The sequence below is a fragment of the Cimex lectularius genome, unplaced genomic scaffold (assembly GCF_000648675.2).
Source record: "Cimex lectularius strain Harlan isolate CLEC.00 unplaced genomic scaffold, Clec_2.1 scaffold32, whole genome shotgun sequence".
NCBI classification, from domain to species: Eukaryota; Metazoa; Arthropoda; class Insecta; order Hemiptera; family Cimicidae; genus Cimex; species Cimex lectularius.
The window spans coordinates 845,523-862,334 of record NW_019392689.1 but is presented as its reverse complement, the minus strand read 5'-3'; the positions used below and the strand labels follow the sequence as shown (position 1 = coordinate 862,334).

The 16,812-nt window shown below is 29.9% G+C and overlaps 1 protein-coding gene across 6 annotated transcripts in view; it reads left to right on the top strand.

The window, feature by feature from the left end:
• Positions 1-14,030, top strand: part of LOC106665054 — a 44,770-nt gene extending 30,740 nt beyond the window's left edge. For 3 of the 6 annotated variants that reach the window (XM_014391218.2, XM_024225865.1, XM_014391219.2), the window contains 9 exons: positions 5,691-5,833; positions 6,097-6,431; positions 7,993-8,151; positions 8,211-8,313; positions 8,386-8,762; positions 8,820-9,080; positions 9,148-9,620; positions 9,682-9,901; positions 9,968-12,264. In XM_014391218.2, coding sequence (XP_014246704.1) covers positions 5,705-5,833; positions 6,097-6,431; positions 7,993-8,151; positions 8,211-8,313; positions 8,386-8,762; positions 8,820-9,080; positions 9,148-9,620; positions 9,682-9,901; positions 9,968-10,061 — 2,151 coding nt within the window. In that variant the 5' untranslated portion in view covers positions 5,691-5,704 and the 3' untranslated portion in view covers positions 10,062-12,264. Of the gene's footprint in view, positions 1-4,040; positions 4,103-5,690; positions 5,834-6,096; positions 6,432-7,992; positions 8,152-8,210; positions 8,314-8,385; positions 8,763-8,819; positions 9,081-9,147; positions 9,621-9,681; positions 9,902-9,967; positions 12,265-12,869 lie in introns of those variants that run through there. The other 3 variants (XM_014391217.2, XM_014391216.2, XM_014391215.2) reach the window with 2 other exon arrangements.
• The last annotated feature ends 2,782 nt before the right edge of the window (positions 14,031-16,812 follow it).

Below are 16,812 nucleotides of genomic sequence, written 5' to 3'. Positions count from 1 at the left end.
GATTTATTAATAAAACATAGCTGCAAATATATGCAGTTATATAATTGATAGACTACAAACAAAACAACTGAAAAATATAATTATTAGTAATATCCAAGGTAACCAGCATACTATAGTAAATATAATTGTAAATAATTAAACAAACAAAGCTATGTGTTAATAGAACAATAATGAGACATGCATAAAATGGATATGAAAATAGTTCATAAACTGTTCTGAACATTTAAATCTTGAGTGCAGAAATTGATTTTTAAAAAATGCTAATATTGTCTTGGTATGAGAGGTGTGGATAAGCATTAGCTGTGTGTATTAACCTATTAATGGGGCTTTCTTTTATAAGATTAGTCTTATGGGCAGAAATAAAGAATATTTCGTTTTTTAGTTTATGTTATTAAAGTTTATTATTATTAGTAGAGTAGTAAATTTTCCACTTTTCCAAAGTTATGATATCAAAGGAATCCAAAATATGACCGTAGTCATGTATATCCTGGAGAATTTTCAGTTTGTAAGCTGCATATCATAGAAATTTATTCTGAACCCTTTTTATTTGTTGGATTTTTTTATTGTAATGTGATGACCGGGTAACACAGGAATAATCAAGATGGGAGTCTAACAAAGTAACAGTAAAGAATTTTGAGGGTTTTCGACTCAGTGAATTCACTGGTTAGTCTGATGATGTTCCTAAGAGCTCGATAGATATATTTTTGATATGGGTGATGTGCAAATGGATATTTAGTTTTCTTTCGAAAATTACACCACGATCTTTAATTTTAGAGAGTTTTGCTGAAGGAACATTATCTATAATACATTCATACTTTATGGGATAGGTTTTATGAGTGTAAGTGACAACATTGCACTTCTTAATATTCAACCCATTGAATTCCATCAATATCATTCATGAGTAGAGTACAGGTTAGACTGGAGATCAAGACTATCCTGAAGGGTTTTGATAGTTTTATAAATCATCAGCATAAAGAAGGAAATGGCTATTCTTAACGTAATATTTTCAGGTCATTAATATGGAGATTAAATATTAAGGGTGAGAAATGTCCACCTTGTGTAGTACCGAAATCTTATGAAAAAAGAAGTTATTTTCACTACTTGTTTCCGATTAGAAAGATAATATTTAAGTCACTTTAGTGATGGAGTAGTAAAGCCTATGGAGCCAATTTATCTATAAGTAGATCATGGTTGACTTGGTCAAATACTTTAGATAGATCAGTACAGATTGTGTCCAAATGGAATTAAATGAATTGGTTATTGCAGATTGAGAGTGAGGTTTGATGTGGTAGATTTATGAGTCACAAAGCCATGTTGCCTCATCAACGATGAGGTGTCGTAATTAAGGGTTGATATTATCATATACTAATTATTCAAAGTTTGCCTATATGTGAAAGTTCGGAAATAGGATGGTAATTAGATTATAAATAATGATTATATTTAATATTATAAATAATGATAAACATTACAACAGTCGCATGGAAAATAGTCTGTCTGCAAGTCAGAAATAGAATGTTTTAAGAAGAAACACAGTATAATTTTTAAGAAATAAAAAGCCCAGAACATCTTTATCCATTCTGGGCAAAATGTTAATATCTTTGTACACTAAAGAATTGGGACCAACAAAAAATTCTCACATCATTTACTTACTATTTTTCTCACCAGAACAAACCAGTTAGAACATTGAACGATAACGATGGAAACAAAAACTGAAAAAAATTAAAGAGAAATGGTGAAAAAAGAAAAAATGAAAATGTGCACTTTTAAAAATGAACAATTAAAAATGTTAATGTCAAAAAGCTATAATTACTTTTTGATGCTTTTAGGAAATTTATTTATTACATAGTTGAGAAATAAAAGTCGGAAATTTCTATTTCAAAAGTTAGTTTACATTTGTATATACTTCTTGATATATAATTACTTGTTCTTCTTGGAAAGATCTTTCGGATTTTATGTCTTTAGTTTAAAAAAAATCTTTTCCCATTCTTAAGTATACTAATTGGCATTACTGTATGTTTATAAAACTTTTTAAATCATAGTTAATATTAGACAAAACTATTTGACAGATGTGTGAGAAAACATTTGTCTTCAAGGAAACTAAACTGGAAAAAAGCTCAACTTTTCACAAAAGTATTGCTATTTGCACATTTAAATTTTGCTAATCCTAGACTCAATGGAAATTGTATAAATATATGGACTTTTTTGCCCTTTTTATCAGGTTAAAAAATACATTTTACAAAAAATAAAATTTTTACTTTTAGAATTTAAAAAAAAAATTCTCATAAAAAAGTAATGTTTCTCGTTAAATTTTTAAGCATTCTAAAACATTTAAAACAAAAAAAAACTACATTAAATGTTAATATTTGATAGAAAAAATTAAATTTAATGATGTTATAAAATAAGTGATATTGGTAAATAATAATAAATATATTTTTTTTAAATTATTTGCAGAATAATACAAAGGTGAAAGCAAACACTTAATTTATATGATACGCAGTGACCTGTGCTGTTTACAACATATATATAATAATTTCTGCTACGACATGACATTTAGTTTCATTGTAAAGTGATTGTTAAAAGATTAATTATTAGCTTTATTGTTTTTGATAATTTTTTATGAATTTGTTCATGTAATTTTCATGTAATAAATAATCTGGATCTCTGTATGTTCTATCTCTGGATGAAAAAACAAATTCGATAGTGATTCCTTGGCAATGTTTGGACTGAGTCTGTCTTCAAAGAAATTTGAGATCATTTATTAAAAACTTAATTATGTCAATTTGTAGACATTTTTAAGGTTTTACCCCTGATGATGATCTTAAAATAGGTTGAAAGTTTGATATATAACGATTGAATTTATTTTTTCAGCCATTTGGCCATACAATAGATTATCATGAGCAAAAAAATGGCTTGATACATCTAACAATTTAAACAGAAATAACACTTGTTAACAGTATTTACCTAGTTCGCTTTATAAAATTGTCATGAAATCAGAATTTTTAACACTCATTTTCCTTTTTCCTAACAGGAAAAACGAACATACTGTATGTATCCTGCGAAATAATTCTAAGATCATAGATATTTTCTCCCAACATAAATCATTCATTCATTCCATTTTCATTCAAGTACTTTTGCTACAATACTTAAAATAAAATAAAAAACAATAAAGTGTATACTTCAATTTAGGACACTCATACTTGAATAAAAAGAAGAAAAAAAATCATTCTAAGTAAATTAATTATAAACTATACTTTGTGCTTATATAATAAATAATATGACATGGTTTACTTAAACAATCTTCTGGAAGCACAGGTTTATCATTTTTTTATTTTATTATTTTTTTATTGGAAGATTAAAACATACAAGATACATTTAGTAAAAGCTGACTTTGCAAACCAGCATGCTTCTATAGTGCCAAACTTGAATAGGTGGCTGCTTAAATAAAAATCAATTCATGACCAACAATAATGTCAAAAGTGCTTGGCATTATTATTTAATCTGACTTTTAATTTCCATTTACAACAAAACTGTTAAAATAAAAAAAGGCAATTAGTTTATTTTTTTAGTATTGTTAGAATGGATTGGACTTTAGTTTTACAATAGATAGTTTATAAATATACTTTTTTTAATTAAAAATATGAATGATAATTAACTTAAGAAACTTCAAATTATTATTATTTTACATTTAGATTAAAAAACACAAAAATGTTTTTAGGCATTTAGATGGTTAAAATTTAGTGTCTAAATTAGCAATTAAATTGTTTGAAATATGTGATCTGCTTAATATTATGCAAAAAAAAAAATTATTCAACAAACGAAAAATTAGTAGTTTTATGTACCCTGACCTTGTTTTGTTGTTGTCGCTTGCACTCTCCCCTTACCCCTTACATGAATAAATACATTGGCTTGGAAAAATACTGCAAAAACAATCCTTTGTTCTGCTTTGCGGTAAGCATGCTAGAGTGTGCGCTTTCAGTGGACATAGAACAATATATCTCACTTCATCTCAAACAGTTATATGTTCGTATGTCTTATTGCAGGTATGCAACTCACCATTATTGTAAACAGTGCCAAAACCGAGGAATACTTGACTGGATGTCAGGTAAAATTGGGAAAATAATTTAACTAAAATTGTTCATGATAAATTTATCCCCATTGACTAGAGTTGCTGGGATTGTAATACATTATTTTCGAACCGAGGGAATATTTTAATTCAAATATCTGTCAATATTTTAACAGTTTGTGTGCACGTGCGTGTACATTCATGAAGTCCATACTAGTGTGAAATCACGATCAAGTGTAAAATCATGGAGTCACAATATCTCAAGTGGTAGAGTAGCGGCATATCAAGCCGAAGGTCATGGGTTTGAATCCCGCTCGTGACACTGACTTTTTTATCTCAACTTAAAACCTTAATTAATTGAATGTTATTAATTGGTCAAGCGGACCATGAAAAATAGTGAATTTAGTGTAAAATAAAAAATGTTGAACTTTATGGTTGTATGAAGAGCAAGATAAAAATTGAATGTTTCCTATTTTTCATTAAATAAAAGAGTGAAAAAAAACAGTAGGGAACAAAGTGATTAATGACAGTTAAAAATAATAATATGAATAAAATCATTTAAAACTAGTGCTTAGAAGAAATGTAAACTTAAAAACTCAATATAATTTTGTTTAGATAAAATACCTATTCAAAATATTTGATCTCTTTGTTTGTAATAACACAAAACAAAAAAGTTATATATTTGATCAGTTGAATCATATTGCAAAACAAATGTGTAGCTAAGAGTACTTAGTAATGACTAAAATGATGTGTTACTCAAATTGATATAAGCTTCTCGTAAACACCAAAAATTTTAGAAAGATAAAATTTGCAGTAATGCATTCAGTAATAATTGGTGAAAGAGATCAGTTTGAATTTGAAAAACAACTTAAACCATCAGTTTATGTTTAGTCATACCAAATGGTGATTCATGCATGAGTAAGGTCAGATCAGTGTTTTCTGTTTGTGGTCATTGTGTCAAAAATGGAGGTGAACTTGACTAAATGAAGTGTAAATATTTTTTTTCCATAAAAACTTGTATAATATTTAATAGTAATAATAATAAACAAAATCCATTATGTTTTAGTGTTCTAATTGGCCGAATTATTTCTTTCAATTAATTATTCTTTTGTGAGGTCTCAGTTGAGATATAATAAACAAAATATTGTATTAATAGTTTTTGACTAAGTTGACTTTTAGCTTATATCAAATTATTATTCACCCAAAGCAATTTTAATTGAACAAAAGACTTTTTTGTTATTTTTCAATTTTTTTATTTTTATTTTGTCCAAACAAATTTTAAGGGAATAAAAAGCAACACCTGCTGATTACCTTTTGAACAATTAAGTTTTCGAGAGGATACATTTCAAAATAAATTGTTGTAGCAAATACTAGTAATACATTATAGCGCTTTTATTATTTCAATATAATTTTATTCCATTATTCACAAATTATTCTTTTAAATCTTTTATTATTTCTGGCTAATTTAAACATCTATTGAACAATCTGTGATATCTGAATCATTGTTATAATTAAACATGAAAATAATAAAGCTAATTCAGTTTACAACATAAAAATGATAAATATTCTTCTTGCTGATCGAATGAGCTATCTATAATTTAATACAATTATTGTTATTTGTTTGCAGAGGATGGTTTCAAGATGCCAACTGGGCTATCAAGTGGAAGCATTCATTTGCCTTGGCGAGGCGAGAGTGGAACAGTGTTGTTCGAACACTGGCAGTTTATCGTCCTAGTCTCGCTTGCCTCAGCTCTCGCCTTAGCTTTTATTGTGAGTAAAATAAATAAAAGAGCAATCATTTTGCAAAAATAACAGAATTTTTTATTAATTTTAAACTGTATTCACTTGTTTCTTACAAAACAATGATACACATTAACTTTTTTAAAAAGTGTAACTTGCGGCCTTCACGTTGACCTGATAAACGTTTATCTCAAAGGAAACGAGTTTGTAATAATCATGTGGTCGCAAGTTAGATATAAACTTTCCATATTGAATATTTCTATTTTTGTACTGACTTATATTTTGGCTTCTAGGTCTTAGTTTGGTTGAAGGCTCAGATGAGCTCACAAGAAAAAAGGTCTAGTGCTGGAGAAGGTGGAGGCGACGAAATCGAATCTACTCAGTGGATCTGTCATCCTGTCATCCAACCGACTGTTACGGAACAATGTGAATCCCTTCCCCAAGAACAGCATCCTCCCTGTGCAAGTGCTCATTCTGTTGTGACTGAAGCGGTTAGTGGTGGGGAAAGCAAAATGGGTCGTGGGGGTGGTAAAATCAAAGGACTTCTGGAAAGACGTGGATCAAGCGCCAGTCTCACAATAGATCTAGTCCACCAAGAGAATATCGCTGTTACTCCTATGAGGGAATGGTAAGGCAGACAAGACAAATTACAATCTTTCATGTCAATAATAACATAGGATTTTTGAGATTCATATAAGACGTAGACAAAACAATAATAAATATAATAGCATAAGTAGCTAAGAGCATAAGCACGTATGACTGTAAAGTGTAATAATATAATAACCTTTCTACTATAATGTATTTTGTTAATACAAACTGTTAAATTTTCCTTTAAAATAGTTGAAAGTATGCATAAAAATCGATCTAACATTTTCAAAAAGTTTTTAAGAATTATAATTATTGTGGGTCATTGTGTGAAGACATCTCAAGGTGGCTCCAGACATGTGGGATTCTCCGAATGCCGAATATTTGTCAAGTGTCAAGATGCTCAGCTTGGCATTTGCAAAATAGTATGCCGTATGTATAAGCAATATATGCGGGATTTGTACCCAGGAACAGTGAATATTTGTGCACTTTGAAGAAGACATGGAAACTGTCAACTAACCGAGCAAGGCGAGCACTGACTATTTGAGTAACCGAGCATACATCCCACTAGTCGGGATTCAATGAACCTTTGATCGTCATTTGGTCAATTCCGCATGTCTTGAAGGTGGCCCACCTTCACAAGATGACGAACCTGCATTTTGATAATATCTGATCATCCCTAGTCTGCCTAGGTTTGTAAGTCAGGTACATTTCAGAATCTATAGACATGACATTGCAGGACTAAATCATAGTTGAAATCACAAACAATAAAAACAGCGTATAATAACAGCTACACCATCAGATTCACCTAATAAAGACAAATAAAACAAAAATTACACCGTGAACAGCAAACATGACCCAGCAGGCAGAGCAAAACTACCTGATAGTCATAAAGTGTTTAAATGGATAAATTAAATCAAATATAAAAGAAAAAAATATTGCATTATAATCAATACATTTATTTTTGATGTAGCAATAAAATGGCCATAAACTTATAAGCAAGTTGAAAATGAAATAAGACTTCAAACTATTATTAATCCTTAGTTACTACTAGTAGATTCAAAATTAATTTAAAACTAGCAAAGGGTCGTGCTTTGAGTTTTTCTTCCTGGTACAGGACTGTACTTGAAATTCTTCCCGATGATGATGTTCCAAATGGATGGGCAAAAAAGTTGTTACCACTTTAGAGAAGGCTCTAAATTTACAAATATAATTTAATGAAAAGATTTATTTATTCACTCTCAATACTAGCCTTTGCTTTGAATGTTAAGATAGCAATTCACTTGTTCTGGCTAATAGGCCTTAACACAGCCCATTTGGTATTTTTAACTTATAAGCCTAACAATGCTTTTGTGATTCTAAATAACTAAATATATGAATTTTTGACTAAATTATTATTTTTGATATTTTAATTATTAAAAACATTTTACATTAAAATTATTCTGGAACCAAACGTGTATTCACATTGACAAGCAAAGACACACTAATCTATTTAATAAATTGGTCATTAAAACTGCACTACTGAGAGCTAATACTTCTTTAAAAATGAAATTATAAATAAAGTTTATATTGTTGGTGAAAATCATAAACTTTTATTATTTCAGCACAACAGAAGAATATCTGCTGTCTGCTAGCAACGTGTTGACTCGCCAGCAGCTACGTTCTTGTCTTAAAGATGTAAGAGCGATTCACCGAGAGTTTTGGGACCTTCCCTTGAACCATCCAGATAAAATACTTGTACCTGGGAGTTGGGCAAAAAATAGGTTTGCTGTTCAAAAACTATATATTATTTTAGAATTATAACATCAATTTTTCTTTACAGGTACAGAACTGTGATCCCAAATGAAAACACAAGAGTTCATCTTCCTACTGATGATACTTCTACAGACAATCTTTCTGGTTATATTAATGCTAATTATATTAAGGTATAATTTATTATTACAGGTAAATATACCTTTTTAAATATATTCTTACAAAATTGTCTTTTAAATTTCTAGGGTTATGATGTAGAACAGAAGGCTTTTATAGCTACTCAGGGACCTATGACAAATACAGTAAATGACCTTTGGGAAATGGTTTGGTCTGAGAGGTCTCCAGTAATAGTAATGATCACTAAGCTCTGGGAAAAATCTAGGCCTAAGTGTGAGGCTTACCTTCCGACTGAGACAAATGTGGCTGTGATGTATGGTAAGATGAGCGTTTCGGTGACCAACGTGGTCAACAAAGATGGCTACACTATTAGAAATGTACAGCTTCAAAAAGATGAAGAGGTCAGGAAACTGTTGCATTACTGGTTCGACTCTTGGCCTGACCACAAAACACCAGCTAATGCTCATTCGCTTTTGAGTTTAGCGAAAGAAGTTGAAACTGCGAGGTGAGTGATGTACTCAAAAATGTTTGAATGTGTTTTTACATTTCTAAGTTTTTCCAGGTTTCAAGGTGTTCCACAAAGACGGCCGTCTGCAGTATGGTTAAGTGGCCCTCCACCTGTTAAAGATACAATCAGCCCTATAATTAATTTTGGGCCCTTAGAAATTAAAGCGGACGAGGAAGGAGAAACATTTGGACCAATGTCTCTAGATATAAATCCCCAAGCGGTAAATGTAGAATTGTTAAGGGATGAAAGCAAAACAATGAGTTATGAATCTAGTCCTAGTAAAAAGAGAACAAAACAGTCAGCAGATTATGAAAGGTGGGTTATTTCAAATTTTAATACATTAGTAACATAATTTTTCACTGTGTGATTAATCATTTTCTAGAACTGAGCAAAGGCAAGACAAATGCTTTTTTAAATCTCCATTTCCATCAGATAGTGTAGTTTTTAAGTTCGGCTCCCCCCATCGCATCAATGAAAGGTCTAAGTCTGAAGAATCAAGGGATTCTTCGACTGCTTTTGATTTTGACATGCTAGCAGCAACCGCAGATGATTCCCTGAGTAAAAATGCCGACACCGTCCTTTGGAAATTAGAAAAACTGAGTACAAATTCGACTGGGAGTTACGAAACTGCTCAGAGTCCAGGTTGGAGTATTGATAAATCTGGAAAGTTATCTGTGGACAGTCCAAATTACACTGCAGAGACAAGCCCTTTGACTGGGTCTGATCGGAGCCCTTTTAGAACTAATTCATCATTCGATTCTCCGGCGTTTAGTTCCAGTGGAAGCAAAAGGTGGCCAACACAGAGTTCTGGTGACAGTTCTATATGGACTGCAAGTGAAGACAGCCCAATAGAAGGTATATGATTTATATATTTTTTTAAACTAAGGGTCTGTCTAACTGCTCAGTTCCATTGTAGGAACAAGTCCAAAAATGCCTGGTCCAGTTAGCCCAGGTCTCCTTAGCCCTCGATGGCTCGAAGGCAATAGAGGTACCCCCGTTGGCCCTGTGATAGTACATTGTTCAGCTGGAATTGGACGAACTGGGTGTTTCATTGCTATTTGCATAGGAGTTAGTCAACTTTTAAGTGAAAACTCTGTTGATATACTTGGAATCGTTTGCAAAATGAGACATGACAGGTAAACCAATTTGTTTATTACATTTACAGTGACACAGTAATTAAAAAAAATTTTAAACACTTTTAGAGGAGGAATGGTACAAACGGCTGAACAGTACGAGTTCATACACAGAGCTCTAGCAATGTTTGAACGTTCGCTTCCTGACCAGTCTGGAGAATGAAAAGGGAATAAACTGTAAACATTATAAAGTAAGGTGTATATTGCCTTTAAACATGTAATTAACGTGTTTGTTGTGTACACTGTTGCCCTCATTTGGGAAAATGTGTCGCCCCTTATCTTAAGGATACACTCTTGTTATTCTTACCCCACTTAATGTGTGAGGTCGGATTTAAGATATTGGGAGCCCTCAAAAATTTGAACAAAAACTTTTTCGAGCTGTGGGAACTTAATATTATAAGCACCTACTTAAAATTTTGTTTGAAATATGTGTCATTGATGTATATCCAAATAATATCTAAAGTTTGAATATTATTTTTAATTAATTAAATTATTGTTTAAAGGTTAAAACAACAGGGGAAAAAGTTTAAATATTGCGGTTTTTTAACATGAATATCTAACATCAACCGAGAGTAATTTTTCAAATTGATAAACTCGCACATATTTTGGGCATAGATCACTGCCAGAAAGAATAAAATAAAATACGTATACCAAAAGTTTATGATATTTTGGATTAAAAAGACACACTATACATGTGGTATACATATTTTTTCTTTTGTTGTTTAACTATTTCTTCTTCCACATAAGTGTGACAAATCATCTGATAAGTTTGAAAAAACAAACATCTATTTATTTCTATTACTTATTAATGACAAAGAGAAACGGGTATCAAAGTTATGATCTGAAAGTAAATACAGTTTGTAAAAAAAGTTAAGTGGAATAATCCCATAAAGTCACAATTGACAAATGAAGCATAAAGATAATAAAATAAACAGATAAACAAGGGGATTAGAAGTAAAATGACTTTTAGTTGAAATAACTAAAGAGATGGCCTGATCACTATTTTTTCCATAATAATTCTGCAATAAGGGAACACCACAGGCCAATACAATTTTTAATGTTTATTTATTTTCGTATTTTATTATTTATTTTTTTATTGTTTTTTAAATTCATGGTTCCTCTATTGAAATCTGAGTAAATTATTGCTTAAAAAATGTTGAAATTGTTTTACTAATCACTTGAAGAGTTAGGTTGAGTACATGTTCGGATTGGCCCAGACGCCCTATTAATGATTTTTTTTAAACCAAATAAAACATATATTTTATTCTGCTTTTATACATATTGAAAATTTTACAACTTGTACACAAACCTCAGTGAACGCTACTTTGAAATGTAGAATATTGTGGGCATAGCATTATTGTTAGAATAAAATTATCGAAAAGAATTTACTCTATCTTTAATGTAGTGGAAATAATTTATTACACATTATTTTTTAATAATTTATTAACACTTTTTTTTGCTAACACACTAATCAATCACTACTAAACACTTTATTGAAAAGTAGTATTGTTTAGAAGAGTACAAGGTTTTTATTGTCGATTTGTAATTGTCAGCTTCTTAATTGCTAACACATGTGCAATATATTTTTTTTTCTTACATTTTTATATATAATGCTCATATTATTCATGTAATTATTGTATACGAGTTAAATCTATAGTATGCTCATATTTATTTATATGCATCATAATTATTATATTCTAGTAAAATAGGGCTGTAGAAAAAATGAACATCCAAGTTAAAATTTTAACAAATATGAAAATCATAAGTTTAGAACCAAATTATTCATATAATGTCAATTTCACATTTTTAAAAGAAAAATTTGCCTTTCTTCTAATACTTAAATATTGCTTTTTAATTGGTCAATAAAATTTAGTACTTATCCTAACTCTTCAACTGCTAACTTAAAAAAACAACAAGGATAAAGTGTCAAGAACTGAATTCCGTTGGGACAAATTTAGTCAAATAACCTATAATTCCTAAACCTTTTCTTTGATTTGTTCAAATTTTCTATGTGAAAGTATTGTCATTTGTGTTTGGGGGTTTCGATCATAATTATAAATATAAAAACTTATTACGCTTATTGTTCATTATTTTAAAAATATAAAGATAATTATACAGTTTTTGTTTTGTTTCAACAATAAATTGTATTTTCAATTTTATGAAAGGAATTTTTATGAACTTGTAAATTATATATTTATAATATTTATTTGTGTAAAAAGACTTTAATTATAATGTGTTAGTATGGAAATTTAGTATACAATTAGAATTAGAAGTTTTGTCTTTTTTGTTTTCTTTATCATCAGGATTTCGGCTATTCATTTGTAAAAAAAAAAAAAAACTAGCCGCTTTATCAAGTCTTGGAGCCCTAATGAAACAGTGACGTTATATTCTGTCAACATATTTGGAACCATTACAATCTTTTCTCCATATAAATCAAAAATTTTGTACTTTGTAATAATAATAATAATTATTATAATAGATTTTTGAATTAAAGAGAAAAATGTAGGGTGAATAATTGAGAAAGAAGATTGATGTGTGTCATAAATGTAGGTTTTACGTAATTAATTATACGGCAAAAGAAAATACAGTTAATGTTGGTATATTTGTAAATTTTTGTGTATTCATGGGATCATATTGTCAAAAAAAGATCATGTTATTTAATCAATTGTGCATGTGATCTGTGTGCTAGTGGCCACTGATATCATTGTGTTACTGTTTAAAAACTTAAGCAAGAGAAGCATACTGTGACATACATACTTTAAAAAATGGGGAAAAATAGAGAGAATAAATCTCATTTGAAATATTTTGATTAAATGTACCTGATAAATTAATAATAACGTGAGGCAATCTGGGAATTTCAATTGAAATAATTAGCACTTTTTAAATTGTTTATTACAGTTTATTTTTATAGGTGATGGAAAATATTTAATTGAGAAGGAGAATATGTATAAATGTTTTTCTGTTTTTTCAGATATTCAAACATCAGTGTACTTTCTGTTAATGGATTATCAACCTTATTTTATTTAATTTTTTTTAAATAAATAAAATATACATACATATAAGTATACATATTTTTCAACTTGATTGAATTAAACCGTCTTATAATTGTTAAATTGAAGCTCCAGTTAAGCTTTTGTGCCATTGTTTTGTTGATTTTTAAGATATATTTTATTAAGTTGGGTGATTATTAAATGCTTCTTAAGCTTATAGTCTACAAAATCACAATGACTAGCTTTCTAGGCCTTATAACAAAAAAAAATGTGTAGTGTAATTTTGTGCTGATATCATAGATTATAACAAAAGGAAATATTTTTAAAAATGCATTCACTTAACAAAAATTATATACATAAAAACGAATTTTTGAAGATAAATGGTTAATGAATTTGAAAAGTGAATTCTCCCTTAAATGTAATATTTTTAAAATAAAATAAAAAAGTGAATGCATTACTGTAATTTTAAGGACTTTGAACACCACATAGGCTTAGTTATTTATATTACTTCAAAAGAAAAACAAAAAAAAAATTAAATAAGTTTCCACTGAAGTGTAGAAAAATTAAAAAAAAAAAAAATCCCCAAATTGCTAGGACACCAATACAACATATTGAAAAGAATTCTCTGTTAATAACAATATTTTTTGTAATTATTTTTAAATAAATTAAAATTAATTGTTGACTATGGTCTGAGAGGTGATTGTACTCACAATGTAGTATCCCCATTTTTATATACATATATATGGCCTTTCAAAAAAACAAATATATATATCTAAGTTCAAAGCTATTTCTGAATAATGTCATCACTGATAAACAAATTTTAATCAAAGAAGTGTGTAATTGTTTTTCATTATAAAAATGAGCTTTTAAATTATATCGTGTTCCTGTACTGATCTGAAAAAATACATATTTATCTATTGTACATTATGTATTTCTATTGTAGCAATATAAAAAGAAAAACTATCATTTATTGTTTAATTTTTAATTGAGCCTTTGTTGTAATGAGATGTTACCAAAAATGTTAATTATAAATTTCAAAAACAAAAACAAATGTATTTGACTGTTTTGTTCAAATTATATATATATTGTGATCACTTGAGAAATCGTTCGTTATCAATATTAAAAGAATTTTTAATACAGTTCCTCTTTTTGTTATTGAATTACTGTTGTTACTTTTTTTCCCAGATAAAATAATGTCAAAGTAAGTAAAATAAATCAAAACTGCATTTATTACATATGCATTTTGAATGTAAATTACATTTTAAAGTAAAGAAGATCCTATGTAGGTGAATGTGTTCATTATTTGAAGCCCATTTATCTAAGCGACTTGGCGTAAGAACCCACAAAAAGTGTTTGCCTTATGATTGGTGTAGGATACTTATAGAAATGTGATTTCCTTAAAAAAAAATCCTTTTCCCTACTAATTTGACAATTCATTCTCATAATACTCACTCCAAGAATGATTTTAGATCAGGTCATAATAATAGTCGATGGTCTAATAAATGTGTTTCACACATGGGAACTTACCATTTTCAATGCTCTCCCTGCTATTATCAAAACGATTAATAATTTTTCCAATTTTAAAAGGGCTTTGAAGACATTTGCATGGGAAATGTATTATGGTCTAAATGAGTTTTTTAGTCCTTCAAGGCCATGATACCTTATTGTGATAATTTTGTAATTATTTTTAAGTCAAATTGTATTAATTTATTTGTAACTACGTTTCTAGATATAATGTATAATACGACAATAAATGAGTATTCTATTCTATACTGTAAGGGCGGTTAGTTTTTGCCTGAATGTGTTTTAAGTATATATTTGTGTGCACTACAGCAGGACTAACTAAACTTTTTAGTCAATGGACCCCTTTCATCATTCAAGTATTTAACATTTGATACTTATATAGTAAATTAAAGTTTTATAAATTAGCCAGTTAGGTGATGATATCAATATTAAAACAATCATTTGATTTATAAACAAAATTCGGAAAGCTAAAATCAAATTGGACAGAACAGAATCAATAGTTACATAAAACTCATGCTAATTTCAACAATATTAATTGGCAGAGTGTTTTAGTCTACACAATTTGGATATGTTGGGTAACTCTATTTAGACATAGCTGGCTGTATAGATAAAAAAAATCCGGAAATTTGCATAGGTTTGGCAAATGAAACAAGTTTTGCTGTTTCAAAGAGTGGTTGAAATTTTTCATTTTTCAGACAGAGTAAAAAACAGGGGTAAGTATCGGACACGAAAGTAGATTTCAAGGTGGAATCTGAAGTAATGTCTATCAAAATTTCTTATTTACTTGAAGATAGACTGGTTGGCTTTGTGTAAACAGAAAATGCTTTGACCCCCATTCATGGTCTTGCAGCATTCATGTACCTCAAGTAGTCAGGTAGTAGTACACCAGGGACATTTCCAAACTTTCATCGATCAATGCAAGCTGCAATGTTCGAAAACTCCAGTTTTTATTTTAAACAAAAATCATTTAATACGGGAAAACTCTTCTTCCTTCTCAACAGATTCAACCAACAACTGGATTTTCCTTTTGAAAGCTCTATCTTTGTCATTAGCATCAAAAGTTGTGATACTCTTCCCTTGAAAAGAAAGACCAATCTCATTCATTTTAATAGAAATATTTGATCAATATGACAGTGTACATTGCCTTTTTTATCATTGAAAACATTGGCCAATTTGACATTGTGGTACATCAACAAGATAAGACTTCAGAAAGTAATTCCTGTAATTGACAGACAGCCACCTCATTTCTGTATGGAGAATCAGGGAATGATGAAGGCTTCCCATATCATCACATAGTATTGTGAAAAATCTTGACTTCAATGGCTGTGGCCTGCTATAATTTATAATTTAAACAGACTCATCCAAAACTCTTAAAAGAGGCTGGCGTTTGTTTAAGCATGTCTGTGGAAAACACAATGCTGCTGCTGCAAAATAAAAACTTTCATTTTCAGTACTCATTCTACACTTATAACACAGCAAAAGCTGCACAGAACAATCCCATCATCTGTTTTAATAAATCCTGAAGATATAAAGTCTGCTTTCAAACTTAAATTAATTGAAAATTGGGAAAATCAGTGGAAACAAACCACTTCCAACAAATTATGAAATAGAAAAGAGACTGTTAGATCTTGGAAACATCCTACAAACTTACAGGTGTGATGAGGTCGTACTATATCGATTATGTATAGAGCACACCAATATGAACCACAGGCACCTCATAGAAAAATCTATAGCACCAACATCTCTGTGGTGATCAATTAGATGTATTACACATACTTGTGCCCCTCCCTTTTGTCTGAGGTGGGCTTGTAACCCCAAAATCCCCTGGATTATAAAAGAAATGTTAGGGAAAAAGAAAAAAATTTAAGTCTTCGAAAGTATAAAAGTGAGAAATCTCTATAAACTTATACAATTTCAAAAAAAAAAAAAAATATGACTGTGTTCTTCCTGAGGACTGGGATGGGCGGTTTTGCTTCCTGGGAAACATGTTCCTGTTTTAAGCCAGAATGGCAGGACGGTCTTAGGTCTTATTGGCATTGGTACACAGGCAGACCATCAAACCCCGAGCCTTAGTAATTTAATTTAAAATTTGGGAGTAAAATCCCACCAGGTACGGAAGCATGTTTTCCTGGGGGCCTTCTGCTCGCTGCTTGGAGAGGAGTTTTTTGTTGCATCCCTCTTCTGGAGGAGCCCAGTCAGAGCATGGAAAAAGAAGAAATAATTATTGAAGAAAACCAATACCACTGTTAGTACAAAGGTGATGATAACCATTGATGTTTTTCGCCTATAAAAAAGAGAGAGAAAAATTACTCCTTATTAGTTTTTTAAATTTAAATATTAATTTTTTGCTGGGAACCCCCAAGAGGTCCACGAACCACAGTTTAGTAAGCCTCGCACTAC